Genomic DNA, 23,845 nt, shown 5'->3' on the forward strand with positions numbered 1-23,845 from the left:
GTGTAATGTAACACAGGAATAGCTATTTCAAGACAGATGTGGTGTATAGCTTGGGTTACACTATTTAAGTCTTTTTTGGCAAGAAGAAAAAGTATTTTTCAGTGCAATTATATTTTTCTGACTATTCTAACCTTGTAGTAACACTCACCAACCTTGTGGTCCTCTATATGATACATCTGGTTTCTCCCTCATTTCCTGTCAAGTTGGCACAGCAGATGGATCATGTGGAGCATGGATGAAGCATATTTGTCACAGATTTTACAATGGAAGCCCTTCGTGGTATAGGCCTCTCATTTTGGGGGGCTTGGGACCAGTACTAGAAGTAAACTAGCTTGTGAACCCATAGGCTGCGTTTGTGTCACTTTCCAGTCTCAAACCTTGGTGTCCACTAGACAGGGTAATTTCCATTGACCAAAATTATTAAGAACTAGCATTTAAGGAACTGTGAAAAATAAGAGCAGAAGTTGGTATCTGAAATCTGTTTGGTATCTCAGTTCCTCAGTTGCCTGTGATACTGTAATCTGCAAATAACTGTAATCGTTCACAAGTATTGTTTATGAACTAGTGTTTGAACTATCCTCAACTGGTCACGGCAGATGGCTGCCTCTTCTTGGGCCTGGTTTTGCTAGACTTCTGCTTCTTCCTGTTAAAAAGGAGTTTTTCCTTCCCACTGTCACCAAGTGCTTGCTGAGAGATTGTTGTCTGATTGTTGGGGTTTTCTCTCTATTATTCTAAGGGTCTTTAACTTACAACAAAATGAACCTCGAGGCAAATGTTGTGGTGATTTGGTGCTTTCTAAATAAATTGAATTGACTGTGTTGCATATATAGGCCACTGATTCTGGTTGCTGATATCTAGAAAAGGTCTTCTTCCAGTATGATTCAGGTTTCTGACTATTCATTGTGAATGTATAACATTATGGCTTTGATGGCAAAATAAAGACCCAGCTTTACATTGCTGGCGGTTAACTGAGCTATGTAAAGACAGGCTAACGGAGCATCAGTTAGCAGTGAGCTTTAGCTAACCTATCAACCTGTGGTTAACTTTATTTGTATTCAGCAGGCTGTATGCTCACTGCAGCGTCTTCATTTTCATTCTGAAAGAGAGACTGCACTCTCACGGGAAATCGTTACCATGTGATTTGATTACATAGCAAATTCTATTTGGTTGCAAACCCCCCTACTAACAGGAAGCTAAATTAACGAATTAGCTTACACAGTGTATAGGCTATCATTATATATTGCTGAGATCTGGAAGTTAGTTTTTGGACAGAGATGTGTCTCTGTGGGTCTATGCATGGTGGTTTAGTCAGTAATGCAAGCTTTTGCTGGGAGTGCTGATAATTTCATGACAGAAAAGTTACAATACATTTGGGAAAAAGCTTTCGAATGTGTGTTTACTGTGGCTGTTGCGTCTTTCCACTTCAAAAATTAACAACATATATTACATGCCCACAAGGCCCAAACTTTAGCATAAAGAAAAGTGCAAGTTGTTGTTTAAAAAAAAAGATTGTTTTTGCTTTTTTTGTGCTTTTATTTATTTATTTTTTGTTGGCTTGCTTTTTATATGTTTTTTCTCAATATATTGTCTACAGAATCTTGACATTCATGTAGAGGATGTGCAGATTCGAGCCATTCTGTCATCCTACCGTAAGCGGATCCCTGTGATGGAAGGCTACGTGGAGGTCAAAGATGGTGGCAAATGGAAGCAGATCTGTAACAAAGACTGGACCCAGTTTAACAGCAGAGTGATCTGTGGCATGTTTGGCTTCCCCGGGGAGAGGAAGTACAATCCCAGAGTCTACAAGTGAGTATGTGTGGTCCTGGGTGGTTCAAAGAGCAGAGCAGAGTTTAGGCTTTAAATGAGTAAAGGGCACTTATATAGAAATTCAGGATATTAAAAGGTATGTCAGAATAATGTGGCCACTGTTTCAATGCTATGACTCAGTGGGTGTTTTGTTGGGTACAGAAAAAAAATATGCATCTGCAGGAGACTGGATGACAGATGGCAAATCCTGATTTTTTTCCTCTTTTTTCTGTGCCACAAATTGGTAATTACATGTTTAGCAAACTCCCCTCGGTGCCTCACATGGATGAAAAATATATATAATTAAATATATATAGATTTGGTAGATTTCTCAACCAGCACGTGCAGATCACTGCTGCAAAATTCATCTAAATCTCAAACTGTAGAGTACAGCAACGTGGAAGGGGGGCTGAAAAAATTCAAACGAATACATCATCATTACAGTGTTTGACCAAATCCAACATGAGTGACAAACCTCAATCACTTCATTACTCTGGCAGCTCAGTACACTGACTGGGTTAGAGTTCTGTGGAGGCTTGATAAATTTCAGGTTCCTACTGAACTCTTTGTGCATTGTGTATCTTTATCTTTCTGCTGCTCCTCTTACGGGTCACCACAACAGACCATCTGCCTTCATGTCACTCTATCCTTAGCATCCTGCTCTGTCACACCAGCTTCTGTATGTCATCCCTCACTACATCCATGGATTTTCTGTGTTGACTCCCTTTTTTCTCCTGCCTGACATCTCCATATTCAACATCCTTGGTCCAATACATTAAATATACCTCCTCTGCTAATGTACCATCTCTGCCTTTCCTCATTAACTTTGTCTCCAAACTTTTTGACCTGAACTATCCCTCTGATGTGCTGATTTCTATTCCTGTCCATCCTGGTGCTCTCAAAGAAAATCTTAGCATCCTCACCTTTGACATCTCCAGCTCGAACTCCTGTCTTGCTGCTGTCCTTCTGTCACAAATCAACCCTGACACCCATCTCCACCCACTCCACCCTGCCTGCAATGTCTTCTTCACCTCTCTTGTACACTGCTGGTTGCTTTGGATGGTTGACCCCAGGTATTTTAACTCATCTACCATCACTACCTCTGCTCCTTGCAGCTTTATTGTGCATCTCTAAAATTCTCCGGGAATTATCAAGAAAGAAAGCAAAATGCCAAAAGACAAACCCAGGAAATGATTTGCAGTTCATTCAGCGCTTCGTTTCAACTACATATATTCCAAATACAAAGAGCACAGATGCAAGTCAGCTGGTTTATTATCAGCCGTGGCACATAGTAATAATCTGGCCCATACTTTTTAGTAATATTGATCAAACTAATAATTTCTCAGATACTGTGAGCCATAATGAAAATCATATATATTATTTTCCTGAGTTCTCATTTGCATGAAATAGAGATAAAGAAAACTTGCCAGTTATCTGGCTATTCAGTTCATATATAAGAATAAGAATAAGAATAACTTTATTTATCTCGAGGGAAATTCTTTTGTCCTGTACACGCTCAAAGCAGCAGGAGAGACAGAGGAACAGATAAATAAGATGATATACAATATATACAATAAGAATAGTAGTATACAGTAATGTACAGTAGTAGGATAGTGCAAGACATGGTATCAAATAACTCTAATGAAGTAATATAAATGACTGTATCCTGGAGAATAAATAACTTAACTATCAGTGCAGGCGATTCTAGAAAGTGACATAGTATTGTGCAATAGAATAAAGGGAGTAGCAGCGTATGATGGGGGGATGAAACAAATATATAATATTCAATAGGGTACTGTTGGATAATATTGCACGGTCTGAAAAGGAACAGAACAACATAGGTAATAGTCTCAGGAAAATCACCTACAGAGTGAGGAAGAGTTATACAGTCTTATTGCCACCGGCACAAAGGATTTACTGTGGTGGTCAGTTCTGCATTATATCCGTTCTCCTCTCTCTAACCTTCCTCAATCCACCCACCACCCCCTACAGTCAGCCTATGTAGTAGTCAGCCTATACTACTGTGTGACTGGCTGGCTTTTGGAAACCTTGAAAGGCTACAAACACAACCAGTAGCTGGATGTCAACTGCTTGTGCACTTCCATCATCCAAATTATGCCAGTGGTCAGTCCAACAACCCACTAAACAACCCTAACCCATCCTTAACAGCAAAGGCTAAAATGTGGACAGCTGCTTCTGGGAACTCTCTGCTCTGCTCCAAACTCATCATCAATGTTAAAATTCACACATGTGAACTGTAGTTCAATAATGAGTTCAGAACAGGCTGAGATCTTGTGAAATCTCTCCATAACACAAACTCCTTCCTTAAAAACTGTATAAACGAAATTCACAAAAGCACGACATATCCCTGTTAAAGATTTTGTTTTCGCACCTATAATAGATATATCAAAGCTTAATGTTCAGTATTGCAATTTAAGCAGACTACCAGAAAATGTGCCAGGACTAAGCATTGTAAACAATGGAATAATCTTTAATCCTCTAATGTGTGTCTCATTACATTCCTGACATTACAGGCTTTTTACCACAAAACTCGTGCCTGACTCCTGTATTTTCAGTATAGGTGCATTACAAAAAAGTTTTGCAGTGTGTGAGGAACTGCTGAGAAATCTAAGTCTTGCTTACATTAGGCCAAATGGCCACAAGTTAATCATGGTGTACCACAAAACTTCAGGCACTCAAGTTAACCTTAAATTTACTGTCTGGCTGGGTTGGAAGTCTCCCCTCTGCTTTAGGTAACCAAAGCAGAGTGCAGCAGCTCCCTGACTTTCCATCTACGTGTCAGCCTGCTCCTGCTTTGGCCACATGGAGTGTATAGTGTACTTTCACAGGCTGACATTATAAAATGAATGTGACAGTTTCATAATCCTGAATTTGTCTTTATGACTCTAGATTGGCTTGAGATTTTCACAATAGTGTCTTCATGAAATGTAAAAAGTGAAGTTATAAAACAGTACATATTCAGTGTTTTGACCTGGAATATTATTGAGTTAAAATAGTCAAACATTGTTGTTGATTGAGGTTTTGGTATATATAGTGTTGGAATGCCTTTTTAGTGATAATGACTCTAATGCAATTCTAATAATTCAAAGACACTTCTCCCAAAATACTAAGAACCTTACGACAAGCCCGATTCCTACAACTTTGCGTTCGCACCAGAGGATGCAGAGCCTCCAAGGGGATAACAAGCTTTGGTCCACCAGAGGAGACACCCTCATTTGGTTTCTGGTTATTGTGACTTGGCATTAGTATGTTAGATCAAAAGATGATGAAATGCACACCTTATTAAAAAGCTATAAGGGGAGTACCCCCACTAGGAACTTGAGACAGCAGTTAAAACTGACTTGAGGCTATAGCGTTGTTGCACACAAAAATGATTGAGTAACTGCTAGATCTGTAAGCTGACTAATATTCTAAATGATTTGACAATGAACATGGAAATTGAAAGAACTGCTGCATGCTTAATCTCTTGAAAAGTTCCTTGACATTAGATCTTACAATGTCTTGATGCATGTTCAATCAGCCAAGTAAGTAAATTCCAGAAAGTTGATTCTTGGTGGTGCGTTTCCAGTGGTAGAAATGTTTAGTCACTCATCCAGTTGATTTCTTCATAGAGTGAATAAATGATGAAAATAATCAACTTTCTGCGACATACTTACCTGGATGATTCATCAAGACATTGTAAGAACTAATGTCTAGAAAGTTTTCTCTTGACTGTTTAGCCTGTCTAAAGGTGACACTAAGGAAGACTGTTTAGTCTTCGGGGTTGTCACCAATGACAACTTAGGTCTCCCATGGTTAATATTAGGGTAGTACATAAGAACCCGCAACATTTTAAACACTTATCCTAATCTTAAGAGGGAGAAAAGGATGACATGAATCAATAGTCTGATTTTGTGCTCTACTCCTAGTTTGGCTAATGTTCAGTGTCCACTTTGCATATAGATAGTGACTTTATAAAACTGTTTTACAACAGAGAAGTCAGCCATTTACACAAGCTGAGTTATTAATCATTGTAATTAAATCACGAGACATAAAAAAAAACCATTTGTTTATTCACTGCAAACATTAAAATTAATTTGGGGTGGAAAAGTTGTAGTGAAGGATGACATTAACCTTAAAGTTAATTAAGTCTTGAAAATCACAACTTGACAATGACCCTTTTTAATGAGATTTTATGAAAGTAAACTTTCACAGCCTTAGGACCACTACTTTATTAAATCGTTAGTCCTTTAGGGCAGCACTGATATTCATCGCAAATGTGTTCAAATTGCTTTAGAGGCAAAGCTCATCTATGGGCTGCTCCTTTGGACTTTCCTTCTCGCCAGCAGCAAATGAAAACTAAAACACTGTCTGTCCTGTTGTAATCTGGTCTTTCAAATAGGCTGCATAGACTATATTTAACCTGATTCAGCTGCTGCTCCTGCTGAGAGAGAAGCTACAAGAAATGTCAGTAAACACCTCAACCATCTCAGATTAGTGACTAGCTAGCAAACTGTGCTGTCTCCATTCCTGTTCACTTTGTACACCTCAGACTTTCAACTTTACATCTTCAGGTCATACCACCTACAGAAATTGTCTTGACGATTCTTCAGTGGTTGGATGTATACGTGGTGGGCAGTCATGGCCTTGAACCTGGCAGTAGTATGTAGATATGTCATGTTTTAATAAGCAGATAGTGACACGAACATGTACAGTGGAACTTCAGTGAACTGTGGAGATGGCTGTTAATTCTTTGTGACTGTAACACCTCCGTTGTCACAGATTGTTATTGCACATGTTGTTTGTATAAAAATCTTAAGTAGTGCACCTCAATGCTCTCAAATAAGACAGAAGTAGTAACATTGTGTTATACCTAGTTGAAAATCCTCATCTCCTTTATCTGTGCAGGATGTTTGCTCGCAGGAGAAAGCCCACATACTGGGACTACTCTGTCAACTGCACTGGCAATGAAGCACACTTGTCCAGCTGTAAACTGGGCCAGGCTGTACTGGAGAAGTCCAATGGGACCTGCCCTAGAGGATTGCCTGTGGTGGTGAGCTGCGTGCCTGGTAAAGACTTTGCCCCAACACTCATGACGGGATTTAGGAAGGCCTTCCGACAAGAGGTAAAACCCCCACATTGTGTCAGTACAACAAGCGATGTAACAATAAGTGGGTGCTGCATGAATGGTGTGAACAAACTGAATGGTAAACAAAGCTGACATAGGAAATAGCTGCTTGAGTTCAGCTCGGTTCACTGGCTCTGATATAGAGGGTGAATGCATGAAATGTTTTGGTTCGATGTTAAGCAAAGATGGCTCCATGTCGCTTGTGAACTGCAGCTGGAGCTGCTTTGGAAATGCCTTTGTCAAAATTAGTTACTGTCATCTCAGAGTTTAAAAAATGGCCTAGTGTTGTAAAACTCTCAGGGCAGGGAAAGAACAGCAGCACCAGTGTCAACTATTATTCTTCCTTTAAGTATAAGACCCAGAATTAGTAAGGCCGTATCTTTGGGGTAGTTTTCAAACTTTTTTAAAAATTTTATTCTCTAAGAAATTCAGGAAGATAAGGATATGACTCAAACAAGCCCTCCAAAAAAGCACTGTGTAGTAGCATAAGTGAGTGCTCAGGCTGACTTCATGAATTGTAAATGTAATTCACAAAGGCTGATTACTGTTTCCTGAAGGCGTGATTCATTCTCTGCTAAGATTTAAGAATCTAAAATGGAAACTGTAATCTTTTTCTTTCTGATGCTTTGGCTACAAATCTTTTGTCTTGCAGCAGGGGCAGCTGAGCAGATGCACTCTTTACTCACAGGGTTAGAGCTACCCTGTGGAGTTCTCTCGAAAACCCGCAAAAATTAGATTTATATTTACTGCTATTTGACAAAATTCATAGAAAGCAAGCAGATACAGTCAAAATGTGTTTCCATCCTCATAAATGTTTTTTTTTAAACCTTAATGTTCATTCCTACTGCATCACTGCCATCTGTAGTAAAAGTCTGTAGAAGCTCCAAGCTCCTCTGCTTGCAGATAAGATTATATTTGAAAATATCTCAAATCTGCCACAGTTAGTTGGAGATTTTGGCCACAACATTTCAGCTACGAGCTGTTGTTAGAGAGGATTTTACCTCACACATCTGTCCACCAGGTCTGCCTTAGATTACGTTTTAGACATAATACTGCTGACTTTAACTTCACGGCCTGAGGGCAGTGTTAACTTTAATGTTCACTATAGCCGTTTGCTGTTCTTTTTTTTTTTTGTCTCTGTCAGCAGGATTAAGGCAAGTCGAATTTCATGTAAGTTAGTGAATAGGTGGATCATGGGAACTCACCAACGCATCCCATTTTTATGGTGAAGACATAGGGCACTTTCTTAAAAATAATAAAAGCAGTGGGGTGCTGGTTCCTCTTGACTTGCAGAATAGTTTTAGTTGTGCCATCGTCGCTTACTAAAACAGTTACTCTTCCATTCAAACCATCATTTTACAGTTGTTGATGTTTTGGGTCAGTGTATGAGTTTTTCAGCTGTGACCTCAGTACTAGTGATTCATACACACACCATGTAAACCATTTTATGGTAATAATTTGTAATCTTGTGCAGGAAAGCCCTTCCATGTGGCTATATGAATTCTTCCACATTTGAAGTGACATATAAAAAAATACAAAATCTGACCTTGCAGTGGTTTTCTAGCTAAAGTTGTAGTGAAAGATTCACCATGTGGGGTTTAAGTACCCCCAGTAACAACTCTGTTAGGGGCACATGAGCCAAAAACATATTCTGAGTGTATGGACTCAGTGCTGGAGATTAGGGCAAGAGGGGAGGTCTGAGAATACTAATTCTACCCCAAGGGAAAGGCAAATATGAGTTTTTTGGGGGAAAATGTAAATGGTTTTTGATGTGTGTTGAGGTAAAATGTGTGTGTTCCCTGATTGCCAAGTCTTGGGAGAACAATTTAATTAAAACACAAATTTGATATTCTGATTGCCTAGACAGAATTAGGGCTAGGGTTAGGTTTGTGGTCCTCTGATGATCCAACCATCCGACGTCTTTGGGATAAATAGGAATTCCAGCTGGAAGTGAAACAGCTCAATGCATCGCGCAGTGACGGTGCAGTAACAGTCTGAGTGGTTCAGCGCTTTGTGGAAAACCTGAGTCCAGAAGAGTGGAGGCTGCTTTAAATATTCAGTTGTCAGGTCAGGGTGTAAACTTGGGCATTTACACTTTCGACCATGTGTGGAAAATCAATGCATTTAAATTATGAAATAATCCACAGCAAGACTGTTGTGACCACGTGGCTTTCAGTTTGTTCATACTCCACAGTAGCTTTTCATTTTGAACACTTGAATCTCTGCCAGCTCTGCAGAGGTCGTTCTTGTCCTCATTCTGACATCTGACCTCAACAGTAGGTAAAGAAGCCCATTTTCTCACTCGCACCCTCTTAAGATGTCAGGGGTCATGAATTCTTCTTAGCTTAGTTTGACAGTAAGCCAAGAAGAATTTATCTCTGCGTGGCTTCATTCATGGTCTAATGTGAGGTCGGAGCTTGCATGCAGCCTGTCACGTTCCCCAGCTGAGTGCCTGGATGGGAGTGGTGTCCCTGACATCATGACCCAAACTGTCCAACACACTCTGCAGATCTGACTCAAAAGAATTATATCCTGAAACCCAAGTTTTAAAATTTAAAAAACAAAACAAAAATAAACAAAAGCACTCCACAAGCGCAAACCTCCATCAAGGCAGCTCATTTTCTTACTTTTAAGAGAATAGTTTTGTATTTTCTATATATTTATTTTGTTTTTTTTGTTCTTTTTAAAATTATTTTAATTTAAGTTTTTAGTACAGGAAACCCATTTTAATATAACTGTCATACTTTTACTGTCATACATTAATTTACATGCTTAGTAATACAAAAGATGCAATCAATCACAAATTTCATTGAAATTGTTATGTATTTTGAGGTCTATCGCTGCCAGCATGTTAAATTTCTGGTAAGAGATAGTTTATGTTATTGTATTCTACTGTCTACTTATCAATTTGAAAAAATAAAAACTAAACAAATCAAATTTTGAAAAAAATTCTCAAGAGAAGGATGAGAAAAAACACCTCAGACATTATTTGAACGGACAACTTCACGCATTCAGGGTTACCAGTTATCCAACTGAGCTTACTGATGTCACATTATAAGCTATAACTAACACATAGCAAAGTTTATGATGCTGACTTTGCTGAAGAGTTGCTTTAGGTCCACCATGCAGCAAATTAAATAGAATTTAGAAATTCAAAATAGTAAACAGTTAAAAAATTTGGATCTATATTTCACTTTGTAAGAAACAGTTTGACGCAAACTCTGTTCTAGGTGGAAACAATATCCACATTCCTCTGGCTATGATTTGGTTTTTCGCATCGTACCACCACAGGTTTTGACCAGAGAGATGACATCAGGGCCTCGGTCTCGTCTTGGAACTCCAACACATTCTAAACATTCTCACTGCAGGTTGAGAGTTCGTGACCCTAGAGGATGGGACAGCATTTTGAAGTATTTGGCATGGTCGTTCAATCCTTACCAATGGCTTTATGCACAGTGGCAAGCACCATTATTTTGCTGATGGAGAGGAAGTCACTTTCATTGGGTGAAGATCACTGGCATGAAGGGGAATATCTCTTCATTACCAGTATGTTGGAAGGTGTTTTGAGTAAAACATAAACATGAAGGCCTGTGTCTAGAAAGCTCATATATACCCAAGCAGCTTGGCTCCTTCCAAAAGTACGTGTCTGCTTTAATAGTGTAAATGATATTGATCAAATCGGACCATTTTCTATTACCTCAAGCATTAGAAGTTGGGCTGGTGTTAGCATCGCATTTTGACCAGATGGCTGCTATGTAACAACATACATAAAAGGGTGTGACTTCCTGTTTTGTGACACTCATTAAAATGTACTGTCCTACGCCACCAAAGCCCTTCTGTCGGTTTTGACTACGTGGTGCCCAACAGCCTGCCACCATCATGGTCACAGTTTGTGTGTCCTTGTACCACTGCTGAAACTTGCTGCTCAGGACTGTCTCTAAGGTTTTATACCTACCCGTGTCCTACAGTCACATATGCCATGAGGGTTAGAGTAAGCCGGTGCCTCACTTACCCTGATCCTGACATTTATCTATGTGTCACATTTTTAGAATAATGATTGTTTTATGATTCTAATGTTAATGTTAATAGTGCTGAGGAAATCTGCACTAAGTGAAAACTTATTCCAGAGCCCACACATAAAGATGTCTGGGTTTTCTCCTTGTGAATACAAAGCTCAGTAAACCAGATTTCCAAACTGTGCTTTACTTGTAAAATTAAACACTTTCAGTTTATGCAAACAGTTAATGGGAGAATCACATTAATAGCTTGTTCTATAAACATAAAGCCACCCAGTCTGCTGCCTCTGCTCTCTCATCACAGAGAAGGAAAAGTTCAGCTTTTAGGGTTTCGAAAGTACTAGAATAACTCAAATATGTGATTTTTCTTTTTTGGATAGTTCAGTTTTTACAGTGACCTCTTTTTGCGGTGTTTGTGTTTGTCATCTTCAGCAACCATTGGTTCGTCTCCGTGGTGGGGCCATCGTAGGCGAGGGGAGAGTGGAGGTGTTGAAAAATGGAGAGTGGGGCACCATATGTGATGACAAGTGGAACCTGCTGTCTGCCACAGTGGTGTGTCGAGAGCTGGGCTTTGGTACAGCAAAGGAGGCTCTGTCTGGAGGTCGCCTTGGACAAGGTATACTGGTTTTATATCATTTCTTTTTATTAAAAAAATACTGACAGGTTTTTTTCATACCTGCTCATTGATTGGGACTTCACAGTAGTGAAAGTTCTGAGAAAAGGAAAAAAATGCATAAAATTAGACCAGCCTAAGCCAGAGCGGCACTCTTTCCTTAGCTTTGTAATGCAACCAATGAGGGAAGCAGAAAGACATGAAATGTGAACTGCACATACCAAGGAAAAAAACCCAAAAAGATGGGCTGATTACAAAGTAGACCTGAAAATAGCCCATGACACCGAGCTCCAAATGACTTTACTCCTGGAACAAATGTCTGTGTATATTTCCTACATGGCACAGGATGGAAGGGCTTGACTGTGGAGCAAAACCACATATCCCAAACATTTCAAAGTAATTCTAGCCTTTAAACTTTTCTGCTTATATCACCGTTTTGCAGCCAGAGGAACATGAACTCATAGACAAGGTTATAAAATCTGCCCTTAGTTTGCATGTTGTAATGTCACAGTGGCATTTTGTCAGCTGTTTGGTGGTAATGCAAGAAACTAACCACAACACTGAAAAATGTAGTGCAATTACAACTGTACAAGTTTATGCTGGGGATTCATCTCTTAAACAGGTCCATTAAATGTTGTCCCATTGCTCATTGTAGCTCCATTTATGTGCTTCACCAACACGATGAAACAGTTCTGCTGTTTTAGCTGTTAAATTTGCCACTGGATAGTCACGATCTTTGCTGGGTAGAAGGTGTGAATATGAAAATTTACAGGCCTGTGTGACATGATAATGATGCAGCCATAGCTGCTCAAACATACTGTTCAAACATAACTTTGAAAAGTTTACAGAATATACCTGGAAGTTAGGAAAGGTTAAGCCACTCCATAATACGCCCCACACCCCAAAAAGTACAGAGTGCTTGTAAGATGAGGAAATATTATTTTTCCAGTAAATGACCAAGACATTACGCTGTACTTAAAATTACTTATGAGTACATAGAATTACCTAAAATATAATTTGTGTCTCTTTTCCTGTAAAATCCATGAATTTAAGCAATACTTGAAATTGCTTATGCATATTACTGATTCACTTCTTAAAATTATTTACAGACTGCTTAAATTTAGCTACAGCAAAATTATTTCTTTGTTTCCGGTAAAAATCAGACTTGTTACCCCCTTATTCTAGTGTCCCTACCTTTTAAGTATTTGTAGGTAAATATAATTAAAGCACATTGTGATTTCAATCAAAATAAAAAAACGGATTAAAAGTGTTTTAATTAAAATGCATTGAAATGGCATTTATTTACAGTGGATTGACACCCTTAGTTGCAGGCCATATTATGTCATGTTATATTAAGTGTTACCAAAACATTTAATCAATCTTTGACAAAAAAAATATTGATTAGAAGTGCTTAACATTTTAAAATAGCATTGCAGCTATTGCGTAATATGAGCTTTTAAAGAGTAAGTTCAATCAGATCTCTACTGTCTATGTATTGATACTGTTTACTTATCAGAGATGTACCTGGGCCAGATTGATAATGCTACTGTACATTTCCTGAGTGCAACATTGAGCTCCACTTTCTTAAAGGGTTAAACATTTTTGTGGCAGAAACCCTTCATACAGATATTAGATTAATATGAATGCACTGTGTTAATTGTTGATGTACACTTTACTTTTCTTATCCTGTTTAAATAATGGTGAAATAATGATTTTTCATGTGTTACTTCTTGGAGTGGGGAATTATATTGAAATGTACACAGCAACGTTTGTGCTTCTTGTCTTTTGGTTTGTTTTGGGGTTTTTTCCACTGACTGCTTATTTTCAGTGGAGGCTTTTATTGTGAGCAGCTTCACTTTAAGGTCTTCATAACCTGCACGAGCCGCGTTATGCCACTGGCAGGTTTGGAAGTCTGCAGCACACACCTAACAAAAATGTGGCACAAACGTACTTCTAACTTACACACGCAGCAGATATCTCGCCAGTGTTCAAGTGTATTAAACACCCAGCTTACTTGTTTTTCAGCATATAACGTGGAATAATCACGTTTTCTCTAGTAGTGTGTGGATACCTGGCAAAAAGAAGAACATATTTTCTTCAGAAAAGGCAGGGACATGCTGTACACTGCTGCACATTCCAGTCACGTTAGACGTGGAAAAATTTGAAATGAAGAGAAAGTAGCTTTTTCCATCAGGGTTTCTCATCACTGCCTTTCTGTAATGTTTCATGGAAAATAGAAGTCAGCCCAGAAATCAGCCCAGATAGTAATTCTACACCATAAGACAAAGGGGAAATTGGAAATAAATATGTTATAGTTATAAAGACATAACATACAAGTCAGACTTGAACAATTAATACTTTGTGTCTGTGAGCAGATTGAGCTGATCTGCAGGTTAAGTGGCTTTACATTTGTGCTTACAGGGCCTCAGAAATCATCAGGCAATGCGATGTGTAGTTGCTGTTGTGGAACTGTTCTAGTTGTTGAGTTGTTTGATTTATTGATCCTCTTGTATGTATGACCTTCTGTTTCCATGCTTAGCTGGCTTAGTCTTTCCTATTTAGTTCCATTGAATACAATGTAGACTCTGTGGTCTGCTTCTTTGTATGATTAGTTTGTAAAGGAACCCCGGGCATATGTGGGGTTTTTGCTTTTTTTAACTTACTATTAGACTACACTCTCTAAACCAAAGTGACAGAAATAGAATTAAAACAAAAAGATTTGCAGATTTATTTTTGTTTTGGACCATTAGACCAGGCCTCGACAAGAATCTCTGTATATTTAAATTCATGCTTTCCTTAGTTCTGTCCAGTCTGAGCTGCTGAGAAGCATGCTCACAAGCTCAGCAAATTCTTCTCAAGGACTTCTGACACTTTTACATAGACTGCTGCTGCTGCTGCTCCTGATGGGTTTTTGTGGTTCTAAAACTTCATGGAAGAAAGAGGACAAACAGAAGCTCTCTAACCCTCAGTGGTTTAAGTCATCATCAGTGGTAACTGTAACCCTCATCTCATGCTATCTGAATATCTATTTATTTGTTTCTTCAAAACATTCTTCTTCCACGTCTTGGCTATCAGGAGATATTCTAACGGATGCTATTAACTGACTGTTTTCTACAAAAAGCCCTTTTTGCTTTTCTTCAAAACACGGGTTAAGGGTTTTGAAGCATGTTGTGGAAGCTCTAGGGTCGTTGTCTTCACCGATGAAGCCGTAGACCTCACAGTGTTACAATAACACTGTTTGGTAGAACATGATTATGTCCATCCATCCATTTTCTTCCTTTTATTGTGTTGTGTCACAGTAACAGCAGACTCACAGGGTCACAGAGAGGTCCAGTGTTTTTTTTTGTTTTTGTTTTTTCAATTCCTCTTCTTGGATCATGATGTGCTACCACGTTAAATTAGATTTATAATCACCCCAACCTGTTTTGGGCATACTCTGGGTCTCCTACTGCAATGCTTCGGCTCTCTCCTTTCTACAGCCAGGAGCAGCAGCTCTCCTCCAGATGTGTAAGCTCTTACACATACGTAAGGTCGAGCCCCGCCACCTAAGTTGGTAATAATGTAATAAATTTGCAGAAAAACTGGTGCCAATCCCTGGAGAGATCACTGGTGCATCTCAGAGCCAACATAGAGACAGGCAACAGTTCACACTCTTGTACGATCCAACATTTATCTCTCTTTCCTGAACAAGTTTGCTCTTAAATTTAACTACAATCAATCAATCAATCAATCAATCAATCAATCAATCAAAACTGATCATTATGGATTTCGAAATCTTATTTGTTTTTCATATGTACCTATTTTCAGTGATTAATAGCAGGAAATTAACTAGGCATATCATTCTTTTCTTTCTCTTTTTGCAATAATTTCAAGTAACCTATATTTGACAACAGCATAATAAAACTGGAAATTCTGCTTTTAGTGTGCCACCCCAATATTTTCAGTAACCCCCAACAGTACAAGATCCTCAGATATTTAACCTTGCTGAGCTCTGAACCCCGACCCCATCTTTCCATGGCCAATTGTTGCATTGGAGATCAACGGACAACAATTAAATTAAACAACAATTAAAAATGTTTAATTCATTCAGTTTACAACAGGTGAACATAAAACAGCAACACAATAAAGTTCAGGACACATCTCAAAGATTGGAAAAAGGAAACAGGAAACATGATGGGTTACTAAGCTTATATTAGTAAGGAAAATGTAAATATATTTTATAATGCAATTTATTACACTATAAATTGCAATAGACTGAAAACCTTCTGCACCAGCTTCTTGATAGATGCTGATTCCTAAACTTTATCCTGAACTTCCTGTTTTTCCTGGTTTCTTTTCAGGTATGGGTCCAGTGCATATGAATGAGGTGGAGTGTTCAGGATTTGAGAAGTCCATAACTGAGTGTTCGTTCAATAAGGAGGCCCTGGGTTGTAGCCATGAGGAGGATGCAGCCGTCAGATGTAATGTCCCAAAAATGGGCTTCCAGGAAAGGGTTGGTTTCCATTTCACTACAGTCAAATGCTGGTTAACACAGCTGCTCTAGGAAATGAGATCACAATGCAACACTTACCAGTTCGTCCAGTAGACAAGAACTGGAGTTCCTTCTACCGTATAACATAATAACATGAAAACTTTAAGTGTTCTTTAGTTTGTGCTAACACGTGTTGCGATGCAATGCTTGACACACTGCAATTTTTACAATATGAAAACGTCATTTCTGAACGTACATAGATGTTTACCTGATACAACACAGAGCTGATTAATCCCATTGTACAGACATTACTTCAAATTCAGCCAGGCAGTGTTTACAGGATGAACAGGAGTGAACACAGATTAGTGCTTCTAGACAATGCTGGGTGTCTTATGGTGCTGTGACATCCTCAATCAAAACATGTTAAAAAAAAATGATATTGTAAAAATGACAAATAGAAAAACGTTTACTCCTTGACATTTACTTTTTTTGGTCTACAGCTCCATGAAGGGCCATTTATTCTGGAATCTTACAGAAACGTCCCTCATGGTCCAGAGAACTGAATATTGAGTAACCAGATGTTTTGTGGTTGAGGGTTCAAAATGCAAATCCAGAAACCAGTGACTAATGTCAGGCTGACTGGATCCTTGTTTTATATGCAGTTTTGGGTTTTATAGGGAGAAACCTGTGTATCATTTTTCATAATGGGTAAGGTTGAATATATGGAAGTCCAGACAGTGGAAGTTTTTTTTACCCTTCAGCTGTAAAAGGCTGATGGGATATCGTCATCACGCCGCCGGGTAGGCAGGCGGTGTGGATCCCACACAGTGTGTGAATGTGATTAGTCGAGAATGAGGTCAATCTTGGACAAATTTGAATCTCAGTGACTTTGACCTCATGGCCATACTAAGTTTTCTTAAAATCTTGTGAATGTGAGGATTTAAGAATGAATTCACTACTATGAAGCTGAGGGGTGGCACTGGCAGTTGCCAATATTTTTTTTAAATTGTTCATCAAAATATTGGCAAAGAAAGTAAGCAACTTTAACTTGAATCAATTGACATTCATCAAAAACTATTTGCTTTTCCCCAAAACATTAGGGTTAGGGTTTGGGTTAAAACTTGCAACTAAGATGAAGTCATGACTTACACCTCTGAGAGGAACATTACTTCGATAATTACTACAAAAGTATGTATGAAGTGTACAAGGTGCAGTAGAGGTGTACCAGTGAAATCTTGATTAAATCTGTATTCATTTTGCATTTAATTAGAACAAGCACTATAAATGTGTCCCATCCAAGAGCAATGATGATCATGTAACAATCCTGTGTTGTTTTTTTCCACACCCACAGCTGCGTCTGAGTGGAGGTCGTAACCCGTATGAAGGCCGTGTGGAGGTGCTGGTGGAGAGAAATGGCTCTCTGGTGTGGGGGACGGTGTGCAGCGAGGGCTGGAGAACCATGGAGGCCATGGTTGTCTGTAGACAGCTGGGTCTGGGCTTTGCCAGCAATGCTTTCCAGGTATGAGTCACAGCAGCCAGGGGGTGGGAATCAGCTTGCCTGGGCATGTGAAAATCTTTAGATGTCTAAAATGTAAACCAACAAATTTTGCGTTCTTATAGCCAGACTGTACGAATCTGAGCACAAGCTCTCCACAGTTCTCCGTGTACTCTTCATCTTTAGTTTATAGTTTCTAGAAAATGACCCAATAGACATTTTCCACAAAAAGCTAGTTAAAAGAGACAAAGCTATGTGAGTTTAGTTTGTTGGGCTGCTTTCCTCAGAAGTGGATGATTTCTTTGAAAGTGCTGCTTCATTTAAAGTCATGAATAGGAGCTGCATTTGTGATTCATTATTGAAAGTCCACTGTTATTCTCTTTAGAACTCTTCCTTTTTAAAACATGTTCAGTTGACCTGCTGTGCAGTGACTCAAAGCCTCTCGGTTATTCTAGCATTTAATTGGATAGCATAAATCAGACCGGTACAAATTTAACACAGTCTCTGCATTTCTGTTAATTAACACCACCAATAAATTCACAGATGCATTTTACTTTCTTTTGAGTAAATGATAGAAAATTGCTGTATGTATAGGGCCTGTAAAATAAAGTGTTACCCACATGCATATATACCCACATCCAATGAACAAAGCTAACTCAGCAATAATGTATCAACAGAGCACTGAAAGCAGCTTCCAGCAAATACCTTGTGCTGCCAGTGGAAAATGGGATACAAAATGTACTACTATGACACAAAGAAGAAACTTTCTACTTGTTTTAGGAGTCTTTCTTTTTCCTTTTCTTTTTTTAAGAAGTTTGCTCTCTAGACAGCAGCAGAGGGAACTAGAATATCTACAGCCAAATCATGAGTGTTTGGGCTTCCACACTCCCACAGCGCAGAAAAACAAAAAATTCTGCTTTTATTTAAGATGGACTGAAAGGTCCAGTACAGAAAAGGAACTGACAGTTGTTAAATCACTGTTTGCATCAGTTGGCTGTCAGTGAGCTTTCTTTGGTTTATATTATGATCAGAATTAGCTGTTGAGTCTGGAAAGGCTCATCACCTTCAAGCTAACTGATTTGCTTTTGTAGCGGACAAAGTGTGACGTTTACATTAAAGAAAGCTGCTTATTAAACATTAAAACTCAGCTGTTAGGGTTATGTGACATAAATTCCTGAGACCTTTAAGTCATGTAGTGTGCAGTAATCAAATGACATTTCATCTACATATATAATATTAAAGAGACTGTAGGTTCATAGTTTTGTACATTCACAGTGAATAGTTTCATTCTAAATACACGTGACAAATCAGCTAGCTGATAGCTTCCGCACAAATGTTAACGCTAACTGTTTACCGACTTCTACTAGCATGTATCTATCCTTCTGGAGTATGAGTTGGGAAGAGTACTATATGGAAGCCTGCAGCGGACAATACAAAATAAGTTTATAAAATAAAAATTCGGGCTATGGGTAGGTTTGAAGTTTGTGCAATTCATTTTAAATTGTAATTGTATTTTTATTTTAATGGTTCAACAATCCAAATGACTGTAATTACAAGTAATTTTCACTCCAAGCCGAAGACTGGAACAACACTAATGAAAAAATATTGGATTGGAAGCAAACAAGTATAAATTTGTTTGCTTCCAATACAAACTTCAAGCTTCATTATCATTTCAACTGTTGTAACAAAATCTTTTTCCAAATATGGGATAAATATTTCTTGTTTTTTTTCTGGTCAACTTCAGGCTGCACATTGTCTGCTAATTTGAAAATGGAAAATCTTTTTAACAATTTGAGGCTATATGAATAACGAAATTTGCATTTTTAATTTTTTTTTTTAAATTTTAGGTGTTTATGCATTTTAAATTTGTAATTTTTTAATAAATTTGACTGTGTAAAATATTTGACTTCCATACATGCCACTGTCCTGTGGCTCTGTGTAGATACACAGCCTTCCATTTTTTTAATAAACACAGACACCTGTAAGATGTTAGGAGGCCTGAGTGTGAACTGGGGGGCGGCCCAAAACACTGTTTACAGTGCAGCAGGGTAATAGTAGGAGCAGATAAGGAGGCTGAGGGGCTTTGTGCTAACAGCTTTATGAAAGTGTTTGCACAGCCATGAAATGAAGAGCGTATGATTATAAGGTGTTTACCTTCCGGCAGGAGTGTGAAGGACTCTCAGCTGTAACAGGAATCCATTTACTGTATTACATGCTGTGCAACATTTTTCATCATCTGTCAGTGTAACGATACATTAGAGATACATAAGAGCACATAAGACAGAGCTTTAACTTTTAAGTTGCGCTTTTTGACACCAAAAAAACAAAACTTGCAGGTAATAAAACATTACAATATGAAAAATCATCACAAACTAAACCAAGAAAAAACCCCATTTATTTTGACTGCAGAAAAGGCCATCACAACACTAAACCAAATCCAAAACTGGCTGAAGACATTGAGATTAACAGAGACTGACACAAGGGACTGAGGGGAAGTCAACACTATATAGACACAGAAGGGCAGTCAGGGGAAGTGGACACAGCTGGCGAAAACAAGACAGCAGTGGACAGTCAATTCAATGAGACAGGAGGGGAAGTAAAACTAAATGTGAGACACTAAAAATAAGTAAGTACCAATGTAAAACAGAACTTGAAAAATAATAACTAAATGAGAAACGTAAAGACATTATTAAACATTTTCTGATGTGTATCAGTCTCCTAGGATTAGTTCATTCATAACAAGAACCTGAAAGTCCACAAACACAAGCGACTAAACCTGCAGTTTTTTTCTGTGATAATTGAAGTGTAACCCCTCCCAGGGTAGGGTTAGGGTTTTCTTTTTCAGAATGACTTAGATTAACTAAATTTGATTACTTAAAAGTACATTTTTGCTTTCGAAAACTGTTGGGCAAATGTCACATTTTCTCATTGTTCTGAGTATTGGTCAATTTAGTGAGTGCTGTCAAATAAATCATTGCTGCCAAAGAGAAACTACTAGCTGTAGTCGATCATGATCACTAACAAGAGGCCTGTATATATACTTTTTTATATACTGTAGACAGATATACATATACTCTCTATATATTATATATATATATATATACTCCAAAATCAACTCAAGTGTGTGCACTGTTTCTACTTTTTCAAAGTCAACACAGATGTACACTATAAATCATTCCAACCTGGGAAGGGGAAAAATCATTAAAAGAAATCATTAAAAGCCCCAAATTACCATGATAATCATGCCCATGAAAGCCAGCTCCAGGTCACATTTAAGATCTTTAGCCTGCACTTACCCACTCGAACTCTGGTCCTCCCATCAGATGCTTTTACTGGTCCCACGCTCCCACTTAAAATCTAAAGGATACAGGGATACTTTCTCCGTCATTGCGCCGAGACTCTGGAACAGTCTTCACTCTTTTATAAAGTCCTTCTTCTCTTTGGAAATCTTCAAATCGAACTTTCAGATCACTTTGAAACCTGGTCTGTTCTGTCTTAGTTATCTTGGTTTTTTTTTTTTTATATGTATGTATGTGTACATGCATGCTTGTATAGGCATTTGTATATAAGTGTATGCATGTGTATATAGATTTCTTTCATCCTTATTTATTTTAATTCGTTCTTTTATTTTAACTACATTGTACCTCTGTTTAACACTTTGATGACACTTGATGTCTTTTAAACATTCTATACAAAAAAGCTGACTTGACTTGACTTGAAAGCTGACGAGGAATTAAATACATTCCTGCTGCAGGAGATTCAGCAGCATTAACATGTCAGAGAGACAGCCCACCAAGTTAGGAGGGTTTTTATGACATATAATGTACTATATACATACATACTATATATTGCACTGCATCACTCCATATATGGAGAGGTTGTGGTTGCTACCCTGTGATCTGTAAACTGTGCTTTTTCCACAGGAGACCTGGTACTGGTCAGGTGAGGTGAGCGCTGATGCTGTGGTGATGAGTGGCGTTCGCTGCTCTGGAACTGAGATGTCTCTGTCTCACTGCCTGCACCATGGAGCCCACCTCAGCTGCCCCAAAGGAGGCGGCCGCTACGCAGCCGGGGTCTCCTGCTCTGAGAGTAAGACAGTGTAAAGCTTGCCTCAACAAAGCCTGATCATAAATGAATAAATAAACTGACATTTCCACTTTTAAACCTACTTTGACTGGAGCCTTGAAAATCTTTTACTCCCTCAATCTGCACATTTAGTTTTAATTTAACAAATGTAAATAACCTCGTCCTAGAGCTGCTAGAACAATTTCTGTATGTCCCTAAAAATGTTTCAGCAGCATGTATTTTTCACTTTTATCTATAGCGGCGCCAGACCTGGTGCTGAACCCGCAGGTGGTGGAGCAGACCACCTACATGGAGGATCGGCCCATGTTCATGCTGCAGTGTGCATATGAGGAAAACTGCCTGTCCTCCACATCCAGCGAGGTTCCTGCCAACACCTACCGCCGCCTGCTGCGCTTCTCCTCACAGATACACAACAATGGCCAGTCCGACTTCAGACCCAAAGCTGACAAGCACTCATGGGTGTGGCACGACTGTCACAGGTCAGTGAAAGTACAAGCACTGTTTTGGAGGTTTGATACTAGATTTTATCAAGTGATCGCATTCTTGATCACTAACCCCGGGCAATCAGAATATGTTCAAATTGTTCTTCCAAGTCTTAAAAGAAAAATTCATTTCAACATCTGTTTTCCCAAAAGGTGCATTTTTGCTTTTTCCAAGATACAGGGTTAACGTCAGGAATTACCACCTGTGATGACTAAGACCTCAGAGTGTTCATGCTGATGGCTGTCAGACCTTCTACGTTAAAAGAGCTGGATTTATACACCTACTAAATCCCCTTTAGAAACATAAATTAGACCTTCATTAAAAACTACAAGCAAAAAGTCAGTGGACTGTTGGCAGCCTCATATAGCTGCCAGCTTTCAGTATATCAGGACCGTCAGAATCACTGAAAAGAAATGACTCTTCCTAAGAGACATGCTGTTTTTACAGGTGCTATTTAGTTGAGATGCTTTTGTAAAAATGTATTTTTTTTAAATTTAAAGAACACCGGTGCCCTTGAGACTAGAGCTAAAAAGACAACAAGTGTCTTCTTTTAAAGGCTAAAGTATGTTCCTGTCTTTGTGTGTAGGCATTATCACAGCATGGAGGTGTTCACCATCTACGACCTATTCAGCCTCAATGGAACCAAAGTGGCTGAAGGACACAAAGCAAGTTTCTGCCTGGAGGACTCAGAGTGTGATGAAGGTAAGATCTGCAAAAGGACTTCAGTTATGGGAGGAAATAAAATCTTTCACTTTTGAAACATGTGGCAGAAAACTAATTCTTATATGTTCAGTAATGGACTTTTAAAGCTGCTTTAAACAATATGTTTACTGAAAAGGGTCGCTTAACACTGTCTAAGGTGAAAAGGTTGACTTTCAATTTCAGAATTATTAAGCAGCTCCACAGTTCCCCAAGATGTAAGGAGCTTTCTAGGGTCTTTCAGTTTTTTGTTTTGTTTTTATGGCTTATAACTATACACTCACTACTCTGGTCAGCTACAGGATTCAGCATGAATTTTAAAATTGAACGCATATATTGGAGGTTGCCTGATTTAGTTCAATTCAATTAAATAAAATCGAGTACACTTTTATTTATATTGTGCCAATTCAGGTTAACAGTCATCTCAAGACACTTATAGCCCCTTGCAAGCACGTGGTGACAATGGGGAGGAAAAACTCCCTTTTAACAGGAAGAAACCTCTGGGAATATGAAAGAGAAGAGAGCAGAGCGAAGCAGGACAAAAGGCAAGGAGAGAAAGGCAGAGTTTAATAATAGATAACGATTAAAGAGCAAAGACAGAGGGAAACTAGATGAATTTCAGTTTGTCAATGCCCGATAAGCAATGACAAATATTATTATATTTTGTTATTGCAGGTATTGAAAAGAGGTATGAATGTGCCAACTTTGGAGACCAGGGTATTACTGTGGGTTGCTGGGATACCTACAGGCATGACATCGACTGCCAGTGGGTCGACATTACCGATCTGAAACCCGGGGATTACATTTTCCAGGTGATGTTTCTCGCCTTTAGCTTTTTTGCTAGAGAACCAACAGTTCAGCAAGAGTCAGCAGTTCATACAGTGGCTTCAAACTGCAGCTATAGCGTCTCATTTGTGCCCTCCCTCTTGCAGATTATAATTAATCCAAACTATGAAGTGCCAGAGTCGGACTACACCAATAACTTCACGAAATGCAGATGTCGATATGATGGTCATCGTGTGTGGATGTACAGCTGCCATAATGGTAA

At 38.7% G+C, this 23,845-nt stretch overlaps 1 protein-coding gene across 1 annotated transcript in view; it reads left to right on the forward strand.

Moving 5' to 3' along the window:
- loxl2b (lysyl oxidase-like 2b) overlaps positions 1-23,845 on the forward strand; it is a 47,022-nt gene that overhangs the window by 19,337 nt on the left and 3,840 nt on the right. Inside the window, exons 4-13 of the mRNA XM_025897129.1 lie at positions 1,595-1,806; positions 6,715-6,931; positions 11,383-11,566; positions 15,904-16,055; positions 17,386-17,553; positions 21,453-21,618; positions 21,854-22,094; positions 22,685-22,800; positions 23,473-23,609; positions 23,730-23,841. Of these exons, the coding sequence (XP_025752914.1) occupies positions 1,595-1,806; positions 6,715-6,931; positions 11,383-11,566; positions 15,904-16,055; positions 17,386-17,553; positions 21,453-21,618; positions 21,854-22,094; positions 22,685-22,800; positions 23,473-23,609; positions 23,730-23,841 (1,705 nt within the window). The remainder of the gene's footprint in view (positions 1-1,594; positions 1,807-6,714; positions 6,932-11,382; positions 11,567-15,903; positions 16,056-17,385; positions 17,554-21,452; positions 21,619-21,853; positions 22,095-22,684; positions 22,801-23,472; positions 23,610-23,729; positions 23,842-23,845) is intronic.

The sequence above is a fragment of the Oreochromis niloticus genome, linkage group LG12, assembly GCF_001858045.2.
Source record: "Oreochromis niloticus isolate F11D_XX linkage group LG12, O_niloticus_UMD_NMBU, whole genome shotgun sequence".
Taxonomy (NCBI): domain Eukaryota; kingdom Metazoa; phylum Chordata; class Actinopteri; order Cichliformes; family Cichlidae; genus Oreochromis; species Oreochromis niloticus.